The sequence below is a fragment of the Camelus dromedarius genome, chromosome 14, assembly GCF_036321535.1.
Source record: "Camelus dromedarius isolate mCamDro1 chromosome 14, mCamDro1.pat, whole genome shotgun sequence".
Lineage (NCBI taxonomy): Eukaryota > Metazoa > Chordata > Mammalia > Artiodactyla > Camelidae > Camelus > Camelus dromedarius.
In genome coordinates this window covers 29,966,910-29,991,875 of record NC_087449.1, presented here as the reverse complement: position 1 = coordinate 29,991,875, position 24,966 = coordinate 29,966,910, and the positions used below count along the sequence as shown (strand labels likewise).

Sequence of the window (24,966 nt, the reverse complement as noted above, 5' to 3'; positions counted from 1 at the left end):
CTGTGCAAGATCCTATACTAGTTGCTGGGAATATATTGGTAGGCAAGACAGATGTCTTCATGAAAATCACATCTTTAAGTACCATAAGCTTAGTATGACTATTAACGTTATTGTGGTTACAAAAGAAGGGTCTGAATTTCAACTGTCTAATTACAAATTCCGATTCTTCTGTTCACTGGTTATTGGCATATTGCTGTCCTTTTTGTGCTTTAGTTACATCATATGGAGTGGACTTGCTTGGAGGATAGCCTTAGGTTGAACCATATGAATTTATTATTCCTGTAGGTTTACAAACAGTTGAATATTAGAAACTGTATGTGTTCATCCTAATATAATTAAATCTTTCAGGACAATGTCCATCACACAATATTAGCTATCAATTTTACTTTAAAGTGACTATGTAAGGACCTTTTAGCTGCACTTGAAGTTTGCACACATTGTGACGTTTCTAAAATTTGATTAATAGTCATTATAACTCATTTAGTCTTAAGTCATGTATCAAAATTACGTGCTAGGTAGTAGTGACAGAAAGACATAACTTCTGGTGGTTGTGTAGTAACCCGTATGAAATGAAATGATTTTGTCTCAGGTGAACCTTCAGAAACATCCCAGTTACTGCTTACCTTGGTAGAGTTAATTCAGGAATTGACTCTTGAAAATCAAAAGCTAGAAGTATGACTGTTTAATTGGCAGTGTTCTTATTATTATAAAGAATTGCGGTTCTTTTTCTAAATTAATTAGAAATGAAAATTTAGATTATTTCTCTTTATTGTTTTTTAAACACTGATTTTACTGATATAATTCACATACCATAAATTTGCTCTTTTAAGTTGTATGATTCAGTGGTTTTTAGTATTTTCGCAAAGTTGTACAATTGTCACCACTGTCTAATTCCAGAATGTTGTTGTCGTCATCCCCAAAGGAAACTCTGTAGCCATCTCCCTGTCCTTGCAGCACCTGGCCACCACTGATCTACTCTCTGTGTTTTTGAGTTTGCTTATTCTGGACATTTCATTTAAGTGGGACCATACAGCATGGGGCCTTTTGAGTCTGGCTTCTTTCATGTAGCATGATGTTTTTGAGTTCTCTCATGGTGTAGCATGTATCAGTACTTTATTACTTTTTTGGTTGAAAACTATTCCATCATTTAGATATACTGCATTTTATTTATCCACTCATCGCTCACTGGATATTTGAGTTGTTTCCACTTTTTGGCTTTTATGAATAATGTTGCCATGAACATTCATGTGTAAGTTTTTATATGGTCATATGTTTTTATTTCTCTTGGGTAAATGCCTATGGTTTGTAATTGTTGTTGCTTTTGTTTGCTTGTTTAGTGATTTTACTGAAGTAATTCCATGAAGTCTATATTCTTTGTCATGGGTGGCCACTGAAGTCTCTGCTTGCTTAGCTTAATGGTCAGGTAATTATTAGACAAGAGTTTTCCTTAAATGCCTTGATTTAATAAGTCTCCCAGCCTTTGCTGAGGGACTCTGTGCATGTTGGGCTGTCTTCAGTGCTCTCATGAGAAGTTTGTACCCCTACATTAGTCTTCACTTCCTGCTAGCACAGAGCCTCAAAGTTAGCCAGTGATGAAAAATAAGGGCCTTTCTTGGGTATGCACATAGCCCTACATTTGTGACTCCTAAGATTATATCAGAGTATTTTAAGGACTCTTGCGGAATTCTTATTCCCTAAATTTTCCTTCTAAGTTTTTTTTTGACCAGTTTCTTGTTTGCTCCAACTCTTACTGCTGCCTTAGGCAGCTGGGATATTAGAGAGTTTCCACTGATTGCTTTTGACAATGCTGAGTGAAAGGCTGTTTGCAGTGAGGCAGCTTTGAGTCAGGTCAGATGAAGGCACAGCTTGAGAGTAGAGGTTTCCAGAGAGCTACCAGCTATGTCAAATAATGACAGTTCTGTGGGATAGGGCTTTTGGAGAACTCTGAACCTGCTCCCCGTTCCCCACCCCCCAGTTGTTGCTAGGTGCTGGTTTTCTGAACTTCCATGATTGTGAGGCTGTTGGTTTTCAAAGTTACTGTAAAAATGTGGAAAGGGAGATGGATATAAGGTAACGTAAAATCTTGCTGTTCTTACTGAGATTCAGCCATTATTTTTAAACAAACACTTCTCAGATTGTTACAAGCTTTTGGTTAATTTCCAGAGTTCTGAAAAAGTTGATTTTTGACAGTTTTTGCTAGTAATTTTTGCTAATAGCAAAACAATTTTTGCTTTTATGAAGAGTGAATTTTTGGAGTTCATTCAAAAGTGCTCATCTTCCCTGTTTGTCACTGATATTTCAAAATGTTAGATATGTATTTATTTTATTTATTATTTATTTATTTTCTTTCTCTATTTTCTTCTATTATTTCTTTTGAAAAAATTAATATTTATGAGTCATTTTTATTGCTAAACATTTATTTAGGCACTTATTATTATGATATAGCAGTTAAACAAATTAATGAATTAATTTTTGACTTCACTGGCTATTCATCATTTATTCTGCATTTATTGAGCATTTACTCTGTACTGAGTACTGGAATGCAGCTGAATAAGGCATGGTCCCTTATTGTTTTCAAAGAGCTCCCAGTTTAGTGGGGAAGATTAAGAAAAAAATCTGTAACAACCCTAAGAAAGTATGAATGTTATAGTAGAATCATCTACTAGGAGCCATAGAAGTTTCATCTCTATATGTATCCTCGAGGACTGGCACACCATTTCTTGCTTGGACTCTTGAGCTAGCATCATCATCATCTTTATTATTTTTATCTTTTTGATTCAGTTTCTTTATCACAAGCAAAATATTTACAGAACACAAATTAGATCATGTCACCTGTCTCTTTAAAATCTTTCAGTTATTTTCATCACTCACAGATTCAAATTCCCAACCTTTTTTTTTTTAACAGCCTACAATTCAGAAATATCTGATATCATTTGCCACTCTAACTCATAATTCAGTATACTTTCATGATAGTGGCCTCAGTTCAGTTTCTTGAACACAGCAAAACTTTTTCTTGTCTCAAAGTCTTTACATATATTATTTCTTTTGCTGGGATTACATGTTCCCCAACTCTGCTTAGCTGACTTCTAACCATTCAGGTATCTGCTTAAATATTACTGAGAGTGTTTTTCCTAATCACCTTCCTCCTATTCTGAATTATATACTTTTATTTTACCCTGTGTTTTTCACTCATAGCCTTTATCACAGAATTTTTGTATTTGTATATTTGCAACTATATATTTATTTTTGAGAGTATTTGTTTAATTTGTGTTCAGCTAGAATATAGTCTCTGTGAGGAGAGTGTGCCTTTTTGCCATTGTTTGTCCTTAGTAAATATTTATGATGAATTAATCAGTCAATAGTAGGTGTTCAGGTAGAATGTATACTGATCTGAGTTTAGCTTAGGAGTGCCCAGTTTACCATGTGGCAATGCTTACATGGTCTTGAAGGAATAGTACATGTTAGTTAAATGAAAGGGGATGGAATATTCTAGGGTGGCAATAGTAACATCATGTGCAAAGGCCCAGAAGTGTGAGAAAATAGAATTTAGGGGACTAGTTCTCAAACATTTTGGTTTGAGTACCCCTTTACAGTCTTAAAATTCCTCGATTCCAAAGAGATGTGTGTGTGTGTGTTAATGGAGGTTATATTTCTCAATGTTTAATTCACTTAATAGCAGACCTACTGCACGTTAATCTGAATAATATTGTCTCTTATGAAAAATAACTTTATTTTCCAAAACAAGAAAGTATGGTGACAAGAGTGCCATTATTTTACATTTTTCAGTGTAAGTGTTTGCCTTAATCAAAGACAACTGCTAGGTTCTCATCTCTACTTCATTTATCTATTCCATTATGTTGTATTAGTTGAAGTGTAGGAAGAATATCTGATCTCAGATAAGTGGTTGGAAATGGGAAGAACATTTTCATAGCCTTTCAGATGGTGGCAGATGTTATTCTTTGATGTTAAACCAGAGCTTAACATGTTAGTTGCAGTTTCAAATCAGAAAACTTAATCAATGAACTTTTGTACTTTATTACATTAAAATTCACTGGTCTGTTTTGCATTTTGGGTGAATTTTTTACTCATGTGTGATTCTAGTAACATCATGCATTGGTCATTTGGAAAATACTGGGTTATTGAGGTAGACTGATTTTTCAAATGGTGACATATTTCATTACATAATATCAAATAATATTCGTTATCATCTTCACTATAAAGTTAGAAGAGTTTTCTAAGTAATGGGGAGCTGTCGAACTCATGGAGACAAATTATACAGAATTCTAACATTTTGCTTGAAAGCTTGAATTTTATCATTGACAATAAATACTGCCAGTTGTTTTCTTTGAAATGACAGGCTCATTTTGTTTATTTTTGAGAAAATGTCAGCCAAATACCCAAGTCTAAATAACCATAGTTATGCAAGAGCAGGGGCTAACTAGCTTACCCAGGGTCACAGAGCTAGTAAGTGGCTAGAGACGAGGTCTTTCTGATTCTGTTATATTGTGTTAGCCCGTGTCTGAATTATTTGGGACTTGCCAAAGCATGTTCTTACAATAGTGTATTGTGGTATTTTTCCTAGAGAGCATGAATGGTTTAAACAAGATTTGCCCAATTACTTATTTCCTGAAGACCCCTCCTATGATGCTAACGTCATTGATGATGAGGCTGTGAAAGAAGTGTGTGAAAAATTTGAGTGTACAGAATCAGAAGTAATGAACAGTTTATATAGTGGTGACCCTCAAGACCAGCTTGCAGTGGCCTATCATCTTATCATTGACAATCGGAGAATAATGAACCAAGCCAGTGAGTTCTACCTCGCCTCTAGTCCCCCAACTGGTTCTTTTATGGATGATAGTGCCATGCATATTCCCCCAGGCCTGAAACCTCATCCAGAAAGGATGCCACCTCTTATAGCAGACAGCCCTAAAGCAAGATGCCCACTGGATGCGCTGAATACAACTAAGCCCAAATCATTAGCTGTGAAGAAAGCCAAGTGGCATCTGGGAATCCGAAGTCAAAGCAAACCATATGACATTATGGCTGAAGTTTATCGAGCTATGAAGCAGCTGGATTTTGAATGGAAGGTAGGAAATTGTAGTATATGAATATCATTTGTAAAAGCCAGTTTTTTGTGTTTTTGATTTTTTTTTTGGTGGAGGGGAGGTAATTAGGTAGGTTTGTTTGCTTCTTTGTTTAATGGAGGTACTGGGGATTGAACCCAGGACCTTGTGCATGCTAAGCATGTACTCTACCACTGAGCTGTACCCTCCCCCTTGTAGAAGCCTTTTTTGAATAGTAGGCTGTTCTGTGCTGCTGAGTTGAGTACTAAGGTCAATTTAAAAAGTTGTTTTAGATTTAGATATGAATTTAATGGTGTCGATGCTTCTGGCTGATAAACCTCATTCTTTCCAAATACCATGTGCATTCAAAACAAAATAAACAAATTTCTGTAAGGATGAAGAACTGTTAATGTTCAGGACTTCGTATTTTTGAATTATAGAATAGCATTCTTGGCCGGGAAACGAGGTTTGAATCAACTTGAAATCACTTGAGAATATAGTCTACCTGTTTCAGCATATATCATAACAGTAAAAAGTCATGTGTCTTCAAAGATAGTATGTTTTTACTTTTCTCACTCTCTTTCTAAGAGAGATTTCTTTTGTTTCCTTTTTGCCAGTAGCTGTAGCGGCAAGGGGTTAATACAAATTAGACCGTCAGGACATATTTATTCAGTCAACAAAGACTTTTCTGTAAGTTGAGAAAATCTCTCTTATTTGGCTAGTGCTTTTGGTCCTTAGTAACGCTATATTCTTCTACTCTCAGCCCACATTTTACTTTTTTTTTTATTAGTGGTCAGCTTCATTTCAGTTCTATTTGGGTATATGTGGGGGAAAAAGCAATTTTTCATTTTCGGGTATCTTTTACTCTTGTTCCTTTCTTGAGGACTACATACGTGTTTTTAAAGGAAGAAGGAAACTTTGAAACGTGCCATGTAAATATTCATTTGACATGTTTTCATTTCATTATTTGTACATGGAATGAATAAACAAAATAATATTTCCTTAAAACCATTTAAAAAATAGATCTCCCTTTTCTGAAGCAGTTTTATTTAGTTAGTTAAAAAAGAGAAGTTAATAAATTCATTACTGAAAAAATTTTGGAACTAATTTAATAAGATATTTTGAAAACACAGAATCTTCTTTATCTGAGTTGCAGTTTTATTATCTTCCAAAGGGAAAAAAATTATTCCTTACAAGATTATTATGATACCTGTTACAGTGCCTGATGCAAACCGTTAACATGTTTGTTCTCCTGTATTCCCTCCACTCTTTATTTACAGGTAAAGGTATTCAAGTTGAGACTGGACAATCAAAATTATTCTTGATAGTTTAGAGTTGAGGCTTATCTAAGATGAAGGCTAGACTCTATATAATCTCTGAATTCTCTTTAAATTTTAATTGTTGTACATAGTACTGTTAGTAGGATTTGAATAAATACTAACCTACTATGTAATGTAAAAAAAAAAAGATCATTCAGGAATTCCTTCTCTACCCCACCTCTGTCAGTTATTTGTTTGATATTATTCTTTACAATAAGAATAAGGGAGATATTTTATAATTTATCATTTTTAATATTTTTCCTTAAAGAAGATTTTTCATTTTAGGTAGTAAATGCATACCATCTACGTGTAAGAAGAAGAAATCCAGTGACTGGCAATTATGTGAAAATGAGCTTACAGCTGTACCTGGTGGACAACAGAAGCTATCTTTTGGACTTTAAAAGCATTGATGGTAAGGAGACCACGCAGGCATGAGCTCTGAGAGGATAGAACTTGGCACTAGTTGACAAGATGTTGAAACCATCTCAGAGACATGGTGGGTAGGTCTTCTGTACTGGTTTTTAAGTAATCTAGGTTTAACTAAAAATGTAAGTGAAACAAAAAGGATTGAAGACATGTGGAAAATCTCTAATCCAGTACTTCTCCGAGAGAAGTGCTTCCTTGGTATGAAAAAGTCATTTGAAGTGTTGTCTGTGAAGCAAAGTAAGGAACAACAGGAAAGCAGTTTTTACCTAAAATCAGCTGTGTTGTTAGATTCTTTGTCACATTTCTCCATTCATATTTTATCTGTAAGCGTTGTAATATGCATCTTCCCTGTTCATCAGCTTCTTTCATCTTGGGTGGCCATGGTGATCAGATTGACTTCTCCTGGGACTTGGGTTGGATTCCAGTGCCCATGGCCGTCCAGGAGGCAAAGGAGTCAGGGGAGGTGGTTGTGTCCAAAGACTTAGCGTGTGCCAAGAGTCAAACCTGGCTGAGCAAATGTGCTTATTCCATTCAGAGGCCCAAGTGAGATACAAGCAGAATAAACTACTGCTAGATGGAACCAGAGAAAAACTGAGTTCAGAGTTAGGGAAGTTGTTTTAAACAGCATTTAAACTTTATTCTTGAACTGCCATTAGCAATAGCTGTGTTTATATGGTCCCCAGACCATCTTCATCAAAATTACCCCGTTTTATTAAGATTTATAAGTCTCCCAGACCTAGCAAATTAGAATCTCTGGAGATGGGTCCTGGGAAACTGGGAATGTGCGTTGTAACAGGATTTCCCTTGGCCCCTTCCCCTAGGCAGTTGCAGTGTTCAGTGAAGGGTCAGAACTACTGTGCAGTGGTATCTTTTATTTTTATCTTAATGAATTTTTGTTTATCTGCCGCAAGAAAATAACCCTCCGAAGATGTGTTTTCTTCAGATGTAAGGGGTATCAGTTGGATTTCAAGGTTACTGTCGACTACCACGTTGAGACAGATTTAGGGGTCACGTTTTGATTGTGTGGAAGTGCTGGGATCACTTAGTGCTTAGTGTTCTGATTGTGGGAGGGAAGGGCTGCTGCCACCCCTGCTCCTGAAACACTGAAACATGACATTTGTTGTTAAGTTGTCCTTGCTCAGATGTTTACCACTTAATATTCTGAGTATAATATCTTCATGGGAAGAGTTCAAGCAAATATACCTTTCATATAAATTGCTCTTCTTTGGTCCATTTCAGATGAGGTGGTGGAACAGAGGTCTGGTTCCTCAACACCTCAGCGGTCCTGCTCTGCGGCTGGCTTACACAGACCGAGGTCAAGTTTGGATTCTGTGACTGCAGAGAGCCACTCCCTCTCTGGCTCTCTCACGGGCTCCTTGACGGCAAGCACACTGTCTTCAGTTCCACCCCGCCTGGGCAGTCACACCATGGATTTTTTTGAAATGTGTGCCAGTCTGATCACTACTTTAGCCCGCTGACAACGTTTTCCTAGTTTCTGTCTTTCTGTTACTGCACTGTGAAAATCACATGTATTCTTTAAATTATTGTTATCACATACCCTGCAGTACCGGTTGAGAGACGTGACTATCTCCAGGGGACATTCAGTTGAAACTACTGAAAACAAAAAAGTGTGACATTTTATTTACTGTAGACCTGTAATTCTATTTTGCCTATGATAAATTCACACAGGCAGTCTCTTTAATAGGTGAATATCAATGAAAATTATTGTTAATCTCAAATTGTGGATTCGCTACAGATGATTAATACACCATCTCATTCAGAGGGCCGTTTGGCAACACCTTCTCGCTTTCCTGTTTCATGTAGGTAAATCCAGTTTGCTTCCTAAATTTCAGCAGGCTTTAGGCCGTGTTTATGCATAAGATTAAAAAATAACACAGCCATTAGTAAGGTAGTATTTAAATGTTGAAAGCTTAAGAGCCAGCCCCCTAAATTTCAGAAACCCAAGTTCTTCTAGCAGTTTTTACAAAGATTGCCCCGTGTTCAGCAGAAGGGCTGTGGTCCTGAAACAGGTAACCATGATTTCCAGGTTCCTTAAAAACAGCTGTGGCCAACTAGAGATTTTTATTTTGAGATTTCCCTGAATAACATATTTAAGAGCCTTCAAGGTTTTACTCAGTGCTGGAACATCGGACATTGCAGCAACTTTTGTCTTTTTCATAAACTTAAATCATTTTACAGCTACCTTCAGAAGCTACCGTTTTCAAATTCTTTTTAGCTCTATTTATTTTTGTACTTCACCAAGCTTGATAAAATAGTTAAATGAAACAAAGCAAAATGTCGACAGTCCCTTAAAAGAAACTCTTATCTTTGATCTCTTATTGTGTGTTGTAGTGAGGGGTGGGGGGAGTATGTATGTGTGTCTGTCTGTCTGTCTGTCTGTGTGTCCCCGTCTGTCCGGTTGTATTCCACAATGCTAATTTTTCATCCAGAGTTTGTTTTTGCTGTCACACCCCTCCCTTACCTTCCCTAGTCACCTTTGTCTTTGTTTATTGTTTGATCCTTAGTGACTAATTGACTTAGCTTTGAAATCTTTTCTCGTTCTCTTTCTTTGCTCTATATCTTGGTTGTTAGCCATCCAATTTGAAAACATTATTCTGGCCCTAAGGGCTTTTGTGTACTTCCAAAGCTTGGTAGGCTGTGACCTTCACTGTTGAACCTGTTAAGGCAAGAAAGCCTTAAGCATAAAAAAAAATTCTGTCTTGAATATATGTGTTGTTTACATATATGCATATATGTATTCACACACCAGTGCTTTTAAAGGAAAACCAAACTTTTTTGTTTGTTTTGCTTTATGCAGGTTTTTTTAAAAAAGGCTTTAAAGCCCCATATACAGCAGGGTAGATAGTAGCCCATTGATTGTATTTTGTTTTAGTAAAAATATTTAATTTTTAAATTATCTAATTTATCTAATTTGTATTTATTTGTTTTGTTTAATATGTTGTAATTAACAATTTCATTCATGGACTTACCCTAGAAAAGGTTAAGCTCTTGAAAACAAAAAGTGACATTGCCTTGACAGGTTTCTCTTTGCCAAAAATAATGTGTTTTCTACCAAGAAGCAAATGAGAATGTTAAACCAAGTTTCTCCTAGGTTTATGGAAGACAAGTATGTCTGTCTTTATTTAAAGAATTTTGAGTCAGGAGTTTGCAGTGTGTCACATCATATTGTTTTGTAGAACTTTTAAAAAATGATGTTACATAACTTTTAAGTCTGACTTCTTAATTTCAAAATACAGGGAGTCCTCGTTTGCCAATTTGGGAAGGAAGGTGGGGTTGCTGTTGAAATGTTAAAAGTTTAACCTTTTGAAAGATTGCCATCTAGTGGCCGCATAGGGTACTTGTGTGATTATTTTTATAGAGATAGGCAGTCCTGCTGCGTTAGTCTCATGTATGTGCAAGATAGATATGGCACAATTTTGGCCTCAACAAACGTCGAAATACCTCTTTTGGGAAAAACAGGGCCACCTTATAATATTTTCCTAGGAATGGGATAACCTTCAAAATGAGGAATTAATCTGATTCTTTATTCCCAGTGACAAAACTCCTAACAGCTCTGAAGTCAGAGAAACAGCAGGAAGGAATCTGGTGGCATTTTAGCTTCTGTAGCCTAGTGAATCAGATACTAGAAACTTATTCAATCAAAATTGCTTTGTATGGATGATTATCATGTTTTTTAAGAGTTAAAAAATTATTTGCTATTTTCTCACTCTTGCCAGCATTTATAAATATCTACATTTTGATAGTTATCTACTGAATTGACGGAGAACTAAGGGTCACAGTTTTGGCTCCTGTATGCTTAAGTTTGTAAAGCACAGCTATTCACTGAATGTAGATGGTGTGGCACATTGGTTTGTAGGGAGAAGATTACAGGAGGCTCAGTCCAGCATAATGGGGGCTAGGACATTTTCACAGGAGGCTTTTGGTTGCTAATAGGCAGGGAGAGGGAAAGTCAGTTGCTGAAGTCCCACGTTTCAGTCTAGAAACTGGTCAGTTGTGGATGTGGTATGTGGTGGACAGACCTGGGGCAGGAACAGTTTCTTCCTGTTAAGTTTCTGGAGGAGAGCTTCTATTCTTAGGCTGTAGGTAAGTCTTAGCTATATCATGGAAATGGATTCCATAATGGTTCTGGAATTGCATTTCCCAAACTATATTCTGTGAGATGCTCTGCAGAAAAGGGAATTCAGTGAGCAGGCTTGGAAAATGATACATGTGACTCTCCTGCTTGAGGACAACAAAGGATTTGAGCGGTAGAGACTTTGACCAGTCCTTCTGTGAAAAAAAGAAAGTCATCTGACTTTGTTTAATCCTGCTTTGTCCAAATTAATTTAACTATGGTTTTAAACTCACTATCCTTTGGGACAAAGCACATTTGGCCAATACTATTTTAAGAAAATTATTGTACCAGGTTGCCAAAATTATAGAGTAGTTAAGAATAAAATTAAGATTTCCTTTTCCATTATCAGTTGTTAGAATCTGGTTCAAAATCAGAATAATTTCATTTTAACTTGTAGACAGTCATCTTGAGCGGATGCCGGATGAGTGGAATTTGTATGCCTGCAGTTTGTTTCTTGGCACCTTGATTTTCTTAACCAGGTTATAGTATTTTGGGGGAGCAAAATTTATTCCTTTTTGTGTTGGATGGATAACTGAAAACCTTTAAACAAGATTACTTGTAAAATGGCCTAAGAGACTAGTGATTAATGCTTCCGGTTCTATGGGTAATGAGTCAACGTCACTGATTCTTTAAAAAGTGTAGTCAGTGAACAGTTTCTAAAAACTTTTATATAGGACACCATATTTAGATCTAATTCTTATTATTCTTTAATGTAGGAACAAACAACATCCCAGATTAACTATATTAGGAGGGAGGGAGGCAGACTATTACAAATCTGGGTTTTTGTTTTGATCTACAAACTTTTGAGACACTTTTGTAACCTCTAGAGTTTGCATTCCTCGATACTAGCCAACTCTGAAGAGAATCCAGGGGCCTAAGTTGTTCAGAAGTAACAGTATTCTGGTAGGGAATTGGCTATATGTAGTACAGGCAGTTCTCCTCTCGGCAAGTAAGCTTCCCTTGACAGTCACGTGCTCCTGGGCTCGCTTTCTCTTATTCCCTAGCCAGTTTGTACTCAGGGAATACAGATTGACTTTTTAGGTGAGGCATAACTGAGAAAATAATCACAGACAGCTGTAACAGGTTTTTTGACTATTTGCATTTTTTGTAAATATACAGTATACTGAGTTAATATAAGCAATGTACCTTTCATTTATAAAATATAAGATCTTGGAATATGCCTACCATAGACACTGCATCTTTGTTCACTGGTTAATAATTTAAATCCTGTTAATGACTGAAATCTTAGTATCTAAATGCTAGACATGTTCACAGTTTTATGTGTTTTTATTTATTTTTAAAGACTTCCACCTTTTCTTTCTGGCATGTCTTTACCTGGTCATTCTGTCACTCTGTGACTTTTTAAATAGGGAGTGCAATTTATTTTAATAATAGTTCTCAGAGACTCGATAATATTCTGGATGAGGGATATGTGCAATCTGTTAAGTCACATCCTGTGTTGGGCCTCATTTTTGTAACCTCTAAAGTGGGAGGGATAGATTAAAAGACCTCTGAGTTACCTTTGAGCTTTAAAGTCTGTCTTCTGCCTTTTCATATGATTTGTGTTAGTGTCCACTTTTTATACTAGTGTGAATGGTCTGTGTTTGGTGAGCCATTTTGAAGGTATATACTTGAATATTTTTCTAAATACAGCTGCCCCCTGGAATACAAATGGCAAAAATCTTCCAGAAACCAAACATGTTAAGACATCACATGTACTTGCCGCAAAGCAAAAGAGACTCATTTGGAGTGATGGAAGTGTTCCATACATTTTAATAGTGATTTTTAGATCCAGAGACCCTCCGTATCCATTAGCCTATTTAACACGTTACAGTAACCTTGTGAGTCACCATTTTCCAGACGAGAAAGCAGGACCAGAAAGCTCTTCACAAAGCTTTCATGCCGCTCAAGTGTTCAGTGATGACCACTGCGCTTTGTGTGCTCCCTTCCTCTGGGGGGGACAGTGTGAGTCACTGAAATAGCTGAGTAGTTGAGTAGTAAAAACAAACAGATTTATTGCTTTCAGGTCTCAGAGTGACGTAAAGTAGTCTTAACTGAATATATTTTAGTTTTAATTATTTGAACCAGTTGATTGTACTAACTAGATGTAATTATCGTTAAGTATTTATGAGTAGCATATTGATTTATGTGAAGAACTTCTAAGTTACTGAGGGTGCTTAAAAAAATACTGAAGAAACTTTAGGAGACGATTCTTCCTTTAATTTTATTTACACGACTCTTACTGCACAGTAGTTTTTAGCACTAGCCCCAACCCCTATCTTATCATAGTTTTTGACTGTTAATCTGAATTAGGCTTATCTAAATTTAATATACAGATTGATAATTTTTCATTTTATATGCATATTAGGTAAGACACTATTTTCATAGAGTATATTTCTATTTGCAGACTACCTAATTATTATTGGCTTGACATGGAGTCTTCCAAATCTTAAAAATATTGGAAATGTAATTTATGTTTGAGCTTTAAAAATTATGTATTATTTTAACAAGTTGCTGGCATCCTGACTAGCCTTTCCTGTGTATAATTATGATGCATTTGATGCCACTGAACGGTAATAACATTAAAGAACAGGACCCACAGTCTAGACTACATTGAGTTTTAATTAAACTTTTTCAGCCATAACCTGATAAGAATCAGGCTGAGTCCAGAAGTTACCAGACTGTGGGCCTGTATTAATTTAGTGAACAAATGTTAATGTTTACTGCCAGCCTTGCGTAGCAGTGCCCGTTTGCGGCCATGACGGTGTGTGTGACTGTTGGTAACTGCTGTTTCCATCGAAAGCAGTTCAGATGCTATGGAAGTAGCTCATGATTATTTGGACAAGCAGGGTAGGTAAATTTAAGTTACATTTTAAAAAGTGCAATTAAGGAAATCCCAGAGTAGAGTGCACTTTCCAGGAAAAAAGTTAAGTATTTGTAGAATGTCCTAGCATGACAACCTTTTTGAACATACATAGGATTTTGACAAGGTTCATACAGTGTGGTTTGTTTTTTTTTAATTTGAGGTTTGCTGGTTTGTGTTGATTTAAAGATTTAAAATTTCAGGGAAGGAATAGGAAAATTCTGGCCAAGGAGAATTGCATGGTTAATTTTTTGCTGCTAATTTAGGCATGTATTTTTCACAGTTAAAAGTCCTTTTTAAGTTTTGTTACAAAGAAAGGCCATTTTCTAGGCATAATGTTTTCCTGAAGTGGAAAAGAGAAACACATCCACTAAAAAAAAACAAAAACACCTTATTAATTAATTGTGCCTTCTCAAATTATAGGAATAATAATTAGTCAAAAACTTGTTTGAACTGTATTTTTTTCCTAATTCCTCTCATTTTCCCTTAAATCTGTGCGCCACATTGTTTGCTTTTGCCTCTTTGTCTTCGGGTTCCTTTGGCCAGACCTCCCCATCATTGTCAGAAGTTGTTCACTAGATGTGTTTTTTATTTCTTTTATGTTGCTTTACTTTTTGAGTAAGTCGCCTTGGTGAAAGTTTGGCTGCCTGTTTTTAAAATGAATGCAGTGAATAGCAGTCTTTTTATTTCAAACCTTTAAAAAGTTTGTGAAGAAAATAAATAATGGAGAGCAAAGAACAAAATCTGATTTGGAATCTGATTCTCAGTTTGGCTGCTGTGGTAGCAGCAAGTCATATTAACCTCATTTAGTTTTTTAATCTACAAAATGTGGATAATAACCTACCTCACAGTTGTGTGTGAGAAACTGTTCGAAGGCCCTTGTTTAAATATAGGGTTTCTCATCGTATTTAATGTAAATCCCTTCCTTTTTTTTTTTAATAGGTATCTTTGATACTGATAGGATGAGTATCTTGATTTTAGGTAAGTCTTACGTGGTAAGAATGTAGTGGTAAAATGTTTAAGACCACAGTTTAACAAATTATGGTATTATTCTAAGTGAGTTTTAAAATTTCTTGAAAATATCTAATATTCAAATATCAAATTTGTCTTTTGTTGCAGCAAATATTCAGAAATTTTAAGATGTTGGTTGAAGCTGCCTTAATGTACCAAAATACATCTTTCTCTTAAGACTGTTCACAGAAATCTATTGGTTGTACAGTGTTTTGAGCGTCTGATGTAAAATTGTCCTAGAACTGTGAGCCCTGAGCACAGTAGTATTTTAGCAAGGATGCTTGTGTTCTGTATCATGCGTGCTTAAATATACAGTGACTTTTGATTGCAGCAAACAAAACTGAAAGTTGATAGCCATTAGGTTATGTCCATGACACTCAAGAAAATGTAAGACTGGGTATTAATTGTTCAAGAATTTTCAAGAACATTTTGCATTCATTCTTTCCTAGCCCATCTTTGAAAAAAGAATTCCATAGGCTGATACATTTACCTACTGAAGCATTTGGTAACAGCTATTAAAATAATTTAACTGTTGAAATTGAAATCATTTTTATAACTTGTTTCAGGAAGTTAAAAAAAAAAAGAGCAGACTCCTAGTGCTTTTGTGTTTTAATAACCACAGATTCAAATTTCAGTTTTGTTTGTTACATATTTTCTGTGAGTGTTAAATGATCAGTGAGAAGGCTTGTCTTCCAGTAACTATGTGGTAAAGATGTCTTCTTGAATTACATAGCGTTTCAGTTATAGGTTCTCCCTAGTTAATATTTGCACTCTACAAACTCATAGGTAACAAACACAGAAGAGAAAAGCAGCTTGTCTGATTGCTTCTAAGCTTTTTTTTTCTCACAAAATCAAATTAAAATCTCTGGTTACTTTGAAAGCTGTTTTGTTTCTGTTCAGTCATTAAGCTAATATTCCGCATGTCAGTTAATAGTTTGAGGGAAAGCTGCTGTAGTGAAAGGCTGCCTGTGGTTCCTGGAGAGGCCACGCCGTCGTGCACTTTTGTCCCCCTTGTTGTACCCTGCAGTTTCGGACTGTAGCTGTTGTATTAGTGTTCTGTTGCTGCCATACGAAGTTACAACAAACCTAGTGACTTAAACAACACAAAAGTCAGCAGTGGGCTTAGCTGGTTTTTCTGCCCTAAGTTACACAGGCTGAAAACCAAGGCATTGATAGGGCTGGGCTCTGGGGCAGAATCTGTTTTTGAGGCTCATTCAGGTTGATGGGGAATTTAGTTCTGTGCTGCTGTGGGACTGAGGTCCTGTGTCCTTTCTGGCTCTCGGCTAGGGATCATTTACAGCTTCCAGGGACCACCATCATTCCCTGGCCTTGGAAGCCAGTAAGAGGGGGCTCCCGCTTCACATGTCTCCTGCGTCTTGTTCCCTAGATCTCTCTGGCTGACTGACACTTCTGCCTTCCTCTTCTGATCTGAGGACCCATATTTAATAGGGCTCACTTGGATAATCTCCCTGTTTTAAGGTCAGCTGGTTAGCAAACTTAATTTCTTCTGTAAAGTCCCTTTGGCCAAGTCACATATTTACAGGTATTAAAACTCCAGCATATGAAGATCATGGAGGCCAAAATTCTGCTTACTGTAGGATAGGAAGGGAAAGGCCTAGTCGACCTCAGGCTTACAAACAGCATTTTACATTAAAGGCTGCTGAGAATAGAGAACAAGCAACGTACATGTGATCCTGTGTGCTTCTGGTGGTCACCTCCCATGTTTATCTAAAAGCAGCTTTTTGAAAAATTGTATGCCATCTGTCTTTAAAAACACGTCAGGGTCAAGATATGTAAGATTTCAATTAGTTTTATTCAAACTTTGAAGAGAACAGACTTGCTTTTATTAGTGAAAATGTTTTTCCTTTATTTCCTAAATTGCATGGGTGAATTGATGCTTATTGTAGGAAATCTGAGAAGTACAGGAAGTTTGAAGAAGCTGAAAAAATCATCCTAACCCTGTTACCGAGAAACAGCCACTTCATAGGCATTTGTCATATGTTGATTTTTTTTCTTTTCCTATTCTTCCCCCTAGAATCTGTTTTAAAAGTTCTGAACATGTGCAGGAGAGGCCCCGGTCAAGAGGATGCTGTGCCGACTTGGAAGACCAAGTGTGTCACAGAGGTACTCAGAAGGAGGAAGGGACGGCTTTGCTGGTGCGTGTTAACAGGTTGCTGGTGGCCCGGCTTGAAGGAGGGGTCACTGTCAGCCCCTGTTAGGGCCAGGTACCTTTCTTTGTGTGCTGTCTTTCATCTGACAGAATGTTGTCATCTTTACTGGTACTGTTTTATGCAGAGTTAAAAAGTAAAACAGAAACTCAGTCTTTCTATTGAAACTTTATACTAGATTAGGGTTTCTAGGAGAGAAATGACATCTGCTTGGGACATCACTGAAATTTTAGTTACAGTGTTTACGTTAACCTTGCAGATCATTCAAGTGTGTGAAATTTGGTTTCACTGCAATTCAGTGTGATTTAAACAATGGAAGAAATGTGGATGACAGCAAAATAGAAACGACGTTGATTTGGATGGAATAATTTTTCTTAAAAATATATTCCATATCAGTAAATAGTAATTAGGTGCTAGTTTATATTAGACCAAGTGATTTATACTTTAAATATATAGAAAAATGATCAGTTTCAAAAACCTATTAAATTTATCTATGTAAAATTGTTACATCCTAGTCATTCTTTCCAGTCTTAAGATTCGAATTTCAAAAACCTATTTTTGTTTTCAACATCTAACTTCAGAAGAGGGGCTGGGAACTAAAGTAACACTTTTTTCCTATATGTATGTATGTGTGTATATATATGTATTTTTTTAATTGAAGTATAGTCAGTTTACAGTGTTGTGTCAGTTTCTGGTGTACAGCATAGTGCTTCAGTCATACATGAACATACATGTATTCATTTTCACCATAAGTTACTACAAGATATTGAATATAGTTCCTTGCTCTGTACAGCATGAACTTGTTGTTTATCTAGTCTATATATATCTATTAGTATCTGCAAATCTGTAACTCCTAGTCTAACTCCTAGTTTATCCTTTCTCACCTCCTTCCCCTCTGGTAACCATAAGTTGTTTTCTATGTCGTCTTTGAGTCTTGTCTGTTTTGTAAATAAGTTCATTTGTCTATTTTTTTTAGATTCCACGTAAGTGGTATCATATGGTATTTTTCTTTCTGGCTTACTTCACTTAGAATGACAATCTCCAGGTCCATCCATGTTGCTGCAGATGACATTATTTTATTCTTTTCTATGGCTGAATAGTATTCCATTGTATAAATATACCCCAGCTTCTTTATTCAGGCATCTGTCGATGGACATTTAGGTTGCTTCCATGTCTTGGCTATTGTAAACAGTGCTGCTGCTATGAACATTGGAGTTGCATGTATCTTTTTGAACTAAGGTTCCCTCTGGATATATGCCCAGGAGTGGGAATCCTGGATCATATGGTAAGTCTGTTTTAGTTTTTTGAGGAATCTCTATACTGTATCCCATAGTGGCTTCACCAAACTACATTCCCACCAGCAGTGTAGGAGGGCTCCCTTTCCTCCAGACCCTCTCCAGCATTTATCATTTGTTGACTCTCTAATGACGGCCATTCTGACTGGTGTGAGGTGATACCTCATCGTAGTTTTGATTTGCCTTTCTCTGATAATTAGCAGTATTGAGCATTTTTCATGTGCCTATTGGCCATTTGTATGTCTCCACTGGAGAATTGTTTGTTTAGGTCTTCTACCCACTTTTGGGTTGGGCTTTTTTTTTGTTATTAAGTTGTATGAGCTGTTTATATATTCTGGAAATTAAGCCCTTGCAAGTATTTTCTCCCATTTTGTAGGCTTTTTGTTTTGCTTATGGTTTTCTTTGCTGTACAAAAGCTTTTAAGTTTAATTAGGTCCCGTTTGTTTATTTTTGCTTTTATTTCTATTGCTGGGTAGACTGCCCTAGGAGACCATGGCTAAGATTTAGGTCAGATGTTTTGCCTGTGTTTTCTTCTAGAAGATTTAGTGTCTTGTCTTATGTTTAAGTCTTTAAGCCATTTTGAGTTTATTTTTGGGCTCTCTATTCTGGTCCATCGATCCATATGTCTGTTTTTGTACCAGTACCATGCTGTTTTGATTGCTGTAGCTCTGTAGTATTGTGTGAAGTCTGGGAGGGTTAAAATAATAACACTTATGCAGTATTTAAGGATTTAGGACATTTTTATTCATATTATTACCTTACAGCCTGACAACAACCCTGTGATGTCGACAAGGGGAGTGTTACTGCGAGCTGAGTCATGGAATGACGGTAAGCGGCCATGTGATGTGATAGGATGTGCGTGGGACAGACTCCCACTGCACGGTTTAAAGTACTGCATGGTTTTTGTTTAGGATGACTGCATGAATGGTCTCTGCTCAACGCCGCACTCCCTCACTTACCACCTGCCTATGGGCCCCACTTGTCCTCATCTTCTACAGTGCCCACTGTGGCAGGTCTTGCCCTGGAGTGTGGGAGAGGGCTCAGGTGCCTGACTATTCTGCCTTTCCCTGAGCAGTACATTTAATTCAGGGAGTCCCAGCAGAAATGTATTCCCAGTCCTGGGTACCAGCCTTAATCTCATCATCCAGAAGAGAAATTCCTGTTCCTCTCACCTTCCCCCCTCTATTAGGGCTCCTGTACTGTAGTTAAGGTCTAGAATAAGTCTCTTCTCATTTATCAACCCTACTGCTGTGACTTTTTTTCCCTTTCTCTCTCTAAACATCTGGCATGCTTAAGACTTTCCTAGTCCCCAGGCAGAATGTGGATTTTCCATTTCTGTGTCCTGTCTAGTAAATACACATGTGTTTAAGGACCAACTTCAGTGTTACCTTGTCAGTTAAACCATTTCATTCATCCGCTGTTTGTTATAATTGTTATTTGTAATAATCTCGTTACCTATTTCTCTAAACTCTGTGACAGCTTTTGATCCTTATAGATAACCTAGAAGCTTAAAAAAATAGCCTCTTGAAGGGCAGCCTCACCCTGCCTAATAGTGTACATCATTTGAAAAATAGAGTATTATTTACAGCTCAGCTTGTTTATTTTCCTTTACTTTGATATAAGTAAAACTAAATATGAATTTTTTTATTTGAATAGGTGTTTAGGCATAAACAAAATAATATCCTGTTGTCTAAAATAAGTTAAATGGTTGTTTTAAACTGATACAGCATATGCATTATTTACATTTTGTTAAATATATTTAGGCACTTAAAATGATGTTGGGTGAATTTGGGAACACTATGCTGAAAAGTAGTTTCTTTCTAAAGAAACCAATTTTGAGTGCATTTGATTTTACTTTTGTGATAAAAATCAGTGTGTAAAAAATGTCCTTGTGCTTTAAGATGATACCTTAAATTGGAGTATTTAAGACATTGGGTATACTATTTACTTTTCAGAATTAAATTATACCCAATTTAAATGCAAAACATCTTCTAGAAATTATAAACACGTGTGTACTAATATTAGAAGCAAAGTCACCATCTGCACAACTGACTGGGAGCCATAAGGCGTGATTTCTAACTTTGGCCATGGCTCATTAAACAAGCGCTCCAATGCCAACACAGACGGTTTCACGATCTCTTGAGCCAGCAGTGAAACATACTGAAATAGATGTTGAAAGATAACCGTGTAGGGGTCAAACCAACACCTGAATGTGGAGGGTTTGTTTTTCTCTTCTAAGGTCCAAAGAAAGTTTCCACAGGTTCTACCATCGCACGTAAACTGAGGCGTGTGTTCTCACTCGAGCAGCCCATACCATTCGATCCGGATCTCCCTAAGGTGAGCAGCCTTGATGCCTGAGAAAGCAGGAAAAGAGGCACATTTTGAAACACAGGTCTGTGGAGTAGTGAGTAGGAGATTTCTGGGGAATTTCTTGTCCAGTTTAGTATTCTTATGCTCCTTTGAAATGTTTGTAATATGCTCTGTAGAGAAGTCTGTTTCAAGTAATCCTTACAGAGTAGGGCACTGGCTAGTTTATCTGAGACTTACAGACACAATAATATAGTAAGCATCTAGAATTTATGACTGACATGTAAAATCAAACTACTTACTTGAAATCTAGATGTTCAATTAGCACGTACCCATCTGTGGAAACAAAAATTACTGTTACTAAAAGTTATAATGCTTTGCTTTTTTTTTTTAAACAGTGATTGAAATCTCATAGTTATTAACCCAATAACTTACATTTGCCTTTAGAATTGCGACAAATCACGAGATTTTCTTCCGTGGTATCAATGACTTCCAGTTCTTCTCCTGGGGTTACTGGCAAGTCGAATATTCCATTTCTTGAATTATTGGAACATGCCACTGCTGTGTTGATGACAGTAATCTCTTTCTCATACTGAAAGGAGAAATTACTAATCAGAATATTTGTATTCTTTTTCATTATTAATGGAGGGCATAATACTGTAACCTCAAAATATTAACATCTAAGGGAACAGAAAATAAGAGCAAGATACTCAGTGAAAGGTAAGTTATTTAAGGAAATAATAGTACATTATTATTATTATCACAATCATTTTCAAAGTGTTCTATTATCGAATCGTACTAGAATGAATTCTGGTGGGTGAGAAGGCTGTTACATTGGTAATAAAGTCACCACCAAACCCAGCGAGGGACAAGTTAAATGAAAAGGAAAGTGAAAAACCTCATTGTGTGGTGCTTTAGAGTTTATAATGCTCTTAACAAACACAGCATTTCTGGATGGCCCTCTTCCCACCCTTCCTCTCTGGTGGGCTCATCCATTCTTCCTTATATCTAGCCAGAGCACACACTGTGAAGTGGTAGGAATGTGGTACCTGGTGGCAAGTCTCACTCTCCTTTTGTGGTTAAGGACAGACATTCATGAAAAAAACCGAGGAATTCAATTTCTGACCTTGGGGTTTTTTTTCCCATGTGATTAACTAGCAGACCCCGTACATTCTAGTGTAGTGCAGTCCAGTGACTGGACAATGGTAGTTCCAGAATAGGGAGCTTCCGTTTACAGATTCTACTTCGCCAAGTCAGGGTGGCCAGACGTCTTCCTTCACTTAGGACAGTCTCTAGTTATAAATACTTATTATGATTCAGAAGTGTACTGAATTTGGATGATAAATTATAAGGTTACCCTACACCAAATGGGATCTAATCCACAAGAAAAATTTTTCTCTTGCCTAGCAAACCATCATTCCCCCATTTCTGTCCCTTTTACTGAAGCCACATCAAACTGTATGATAGATAATCCTGAACATGCTACGTACCTTGCACATTTCATGAAGCCTCTCGTAACTGCCATGTATAATTTGCTGTTTTAACTGCACTTTGTATGGATTCCTGTAACAGTTTACACTCAACATGTTGTCTCATAAAATGGAAAACATATCTCTCCTTGGACCCTCATGCCTGGCACAAATGAGGCATCCCAAATTTTGTGAGCTGGGCTGAATGAAATTATTGAACCAATACAGTATTTCTAATGATATATCGAGGTGATTAGGAAGAATGGCATCACATACATATGAGACTGGGAATTTCTGTCCCATAGAAGACAGTCACACATACAGTGAGGAAGAAAAGCTCTGGATGGAATGTAGGGTCCTCTTAACAAGTAATCGGTACACACTTGTTTTTCAACAAATCAAGTAACATCACAGTTTGCAGTAAATAATTTCATGTCATAATTTCTAAATATAGTAACTGTAATCAGCTTTGGTCCAAGCAGGATTTACTAATGATGAGGGATTTGTGTACATTCCTATTTTAGTTCAGTCCAAAGATATTTGTGATGTTATCTGATTAGCTGAAAAACAAGTGTCTACAAAGCGTTAGGGACTCTTACTCTGCTCTGTGCAGGGACAGGAGCTAGTCAGACGGAGAGCAGCAGCAAGGGGCCACCAGGCAGCTGGAACAGACCAGGCAAACGCCCGGAAGCAGCAGGACGACAAGAGGTGGACAGTCCTTCAAGAAACACAACTATGAACAATTTGTAGCCACAGCACAGCATGGAAGGTGAAGAATGGCAGGAGATAAAACTAGGAAGACAAGCAAAGGCTGTGACATGAAGAACTTGATATCTAGTGTTAAGAAGCCTAACCTTTATCCATTTGGCAATGGGGAGCTTTTGCAAGATTTTAGGCAGAGTAATGACATGCACAGATGTGATGAGCACACGTTCTCTCCATCCAGTGTCTGGTATGTATGCTGCTTAATAAACTCGCACTGTGCCAGTATATGAAATCAAACCTTGGAATTAATGACAGAAGTTCAGTCATTCAGTGTGTCTACTGTCATGCTGGGAGCTGGAGGGCAGACTTGAACAAGAGTCTCTTTTGAACGAGCTTTCTAAATCAAGATTTTAGTTCCAAATACATGCACTCAGATAGACACAGTAACATGACTGCTCGGTGTTATGAGGGATACTGTACACCAGACGTATAAAAGGTGCTGAGGGAGTACCTTTGCCTGGAGGAGTTAGGGAAGAGTGGGTGACGTCTGACTGGAGCCTTAAAGAACAACTTAGTGGTCTTTCCAGGCAGAGGGAATAGCATGTACAAAGCCATGATAATACAGAAATGTATCAGGGAAAATTAACATGTCAGCTAGTCAGTCAAAGATCATGTCTGCCCCAGAGAGGCAACACACTTGGAGAATCTTTAAAACTAGAAATCCTTCTTATTATTAATTTTGACCTTCAGAGGAGAACATACCTTAAATCTTTCTCTAAAAAGTTTTTCTTCTCTTTCCAATCTGTTCTTTTCAAAGTTTTGCTTCTTGAATTTGAAGAAATTCTTAGATGAGCTGGTAAGAAATAATGCAGGTAGGGTTAAGTGTACTATAATAAAAGTTTAAGCTTCCAAAGCTATAAACTCATTCCATTTCAGGTTTAATTTTGTGTGTATCTGTGTACAGTTTTATATACAATCCTATATATATGTAATCCTATATATGTATGTATGTACATACATATGTACACTAGAGCAGATTGTTGAAACAACTGAACAGGGTAAGTAATGCCGATTGCTTTTCCCTACAATTAAAAAAAAGCTTTTTTAATAGCAGGATAAAGCCAAATTGGTTAAACAGTTTATGTTAAACAAGACAATTCTCTGAATCAGACTTAGAAGCATAATTAACTTGTAAGTCTTCCCAGTCACCCTCGGAGTATTTAATGGAAAACAGTAAGAGTAAGTGGCGTGCATTTTGTGGTTTTCCAAGCTTTCAGACCTAACTGGGGACTCAAATCTGTGTGCCTCAAAGAGCTGTCCTGTCTGCTGAATGCTTTCAGAGAAGGACAGAACTAAGAAGAGTAAGCGAGATGCCACAAAGTGTGTGCGAAACTTTCGGCACCTAGAAGTCGACAACCCCACGGCAGAGGCTGGTTCGACTCTTCCTCTTTCTTTTCCTCCGTCCTGCTCTTCACACAGGGGTTGCTGCTGCTTTTCTGCAGGTGAATGCAGTAACAGGAGGAAAAAAGTCACGCAAGTCCTGTCTGTCTTATTCAGAAGAGTCTCCTACGTCTGCCTCTCCGTCCTCAAGTCCATCTGCATACCTGCCTCCAGAGCCGTATTTCTATAATTTACTTGATCATGTCACTGTCTTGCTTAAAACCTTTCAATCTGCCCTTACTGCCTAGAAGAGAAAGTCAGATTCTTTCGCATGGTACACAGGGCAGGTTACAGTCTGCCCCCGATCTACCTTTGCAGCTGTCCTTTCCACGTGCAGCCGTCCAGATCGGCTGTCATTTCCGTGACTTTGTACCTGGGATGCCCTCCCCTGAACACCTCTGAAAACTTACCATCTTGGATTAATAAGGGAATAATAAAAGAGTTGAACTAATATAGAAAGTTTTTCTTACTTACTGGTAGAATAAGTTATGGTAGAAACCATTTAAAAAGGAACACAGAACACATAGAAACTGATACATCAGTCCACGGGAATAATGGTAGACTCGATACTGCATCTTCACACTTGCCACATTTTAAAATTACTCAGGTGAGTAAATCTTTTGGGGGGCCCCTGTAGGCCTTTTCTAGACAGGCTTCCCAGAGCAGACCGACCATACTGTGCTTCCCGCTCCATGACTTTTAGACAAGGATTTCCCCCAAGACATTTGTTCAGGTACCTCAGATCCTGCCCCGTGTCCCAGCAGC

At 37.2% G+C, this 24,966-nt stretch overlaps 3 protein-coding genes across 5 annotated transcripts in view; 2 read left to right on the top strand and 1 right to left on the bottom strand.

Moving 5' to 3' along the window:
• The window catches only part of PRKAA2 (protein kinase AMP-activated catalytic subunit alpha 2), a 58,215-nt gene extending 42,518 nt beyond the window's left edge, over nt 1–15,697 (top strand). The window contains exons 7-9 of one of the 2 annotated variants that reach the window (XM_031465208.2): nt 4,583–5,087; nt 6,668–6,794; nt 8,048–15,697. In XM_031465208.2, the coding sequence (XP_031321068.2) occupies nt 4,583–5,087; nt 6,668–6,794; nt 8,048–8,286 (871 nt within the window). In that variant the 3' untranslated portion in view covers nt 8,287–15,697. Of the gene's footprint in view, nt 1–4,582; nt 5,088–6,667; nt 6,795–8,047 lie in introns of those variants that run through there. The other variant, XM_064493540.1, reaches the window with a different exon arrangement.
• On the top strand, nt 8,564–24,652 carry LOC135322872 (uncharacterized). 2 transcript variants are annotated; one of them, XM_064493541.1, is made up of 7 exons: nt 8,564–8,628; nt 14,749–14,787; nt 16,853–17,042; nt 18,225–18,270; nt 19,045–19,108; nt 20,520–20,617; nt 22,670–24,652. In XM_064493541.1, the coding sequence occupies exons 1-7, from the start codon at nt 8,565–8,567 to the stop codon at nt 22,793–22,795; spliced, it is 627 nt and encodes a 208-aa protein (XP_064349611.1). In that variant the 5' UTR covers nt 8,564; the 3' UTR covers nt 22,796–24,652. The 2 variants fall into 2 exon arrangements, 1 of the variants encoding a protein (XP_064349611.1); XR_010383818.1 differs by lacking the exons at nt 8,564–8,628; nt 14,749–14,787; nt 16,853–17,042 and having other exon boundaries at nt 17,049–18,270; nt 20,532–21,307.
• The window catches only part of FYB2 (FYN binding protein 2), a 98,158-nt gene continuing 92,193 nt past the window's right edge, over nt 19,002–24,966 (bottom strand). The window contains exons 17-20 of the mRNA XM_031465204.2: nt 23,524–23,614; nt 21,023–21,179; nt 20,890–20,923; nt 19,002–20,634 (exon numbers count right to left, since the gene is read on the bottom strand). Of these exons, the coding sequence (XP_031321064.2) occupies nt 20,613–20,634; nt 20,890–20,923; nt 21,023–21,179; nt 23,524–23,614 (304 nt within the window). The 3' untranslated portion in view covers nt 19,002–20,612. The remainder of the gene's footprint in view (nt 20,635–20,889; nt 20,924–21,022; nt 21,180–23,523; nt 23,615–24,966) is intronic.

Coding starts and splice junctions, on each gene's coding strand:
- LOC135322872 (XM_064493541.1), top strand. CDS start 8,565: ATGATTAATACACCATCTCATTCAGAGGGCCGTTTGGCAACACCTTCT. Junction 8,629..14,748: donor TTCTCGCTTTCCTGTTTCAT/GTAGGTAAATCC, acceptor TTTTTTTAATAG/GTATCTTTGATACTGATAGG. Junction 14,788..16,852: donor GATGAGTATCTTGATTTTAG/GTAAGTCTTACG, acceptor TCTTCCCCCTAG/AATCTGTTTTAAAAGTTCTG.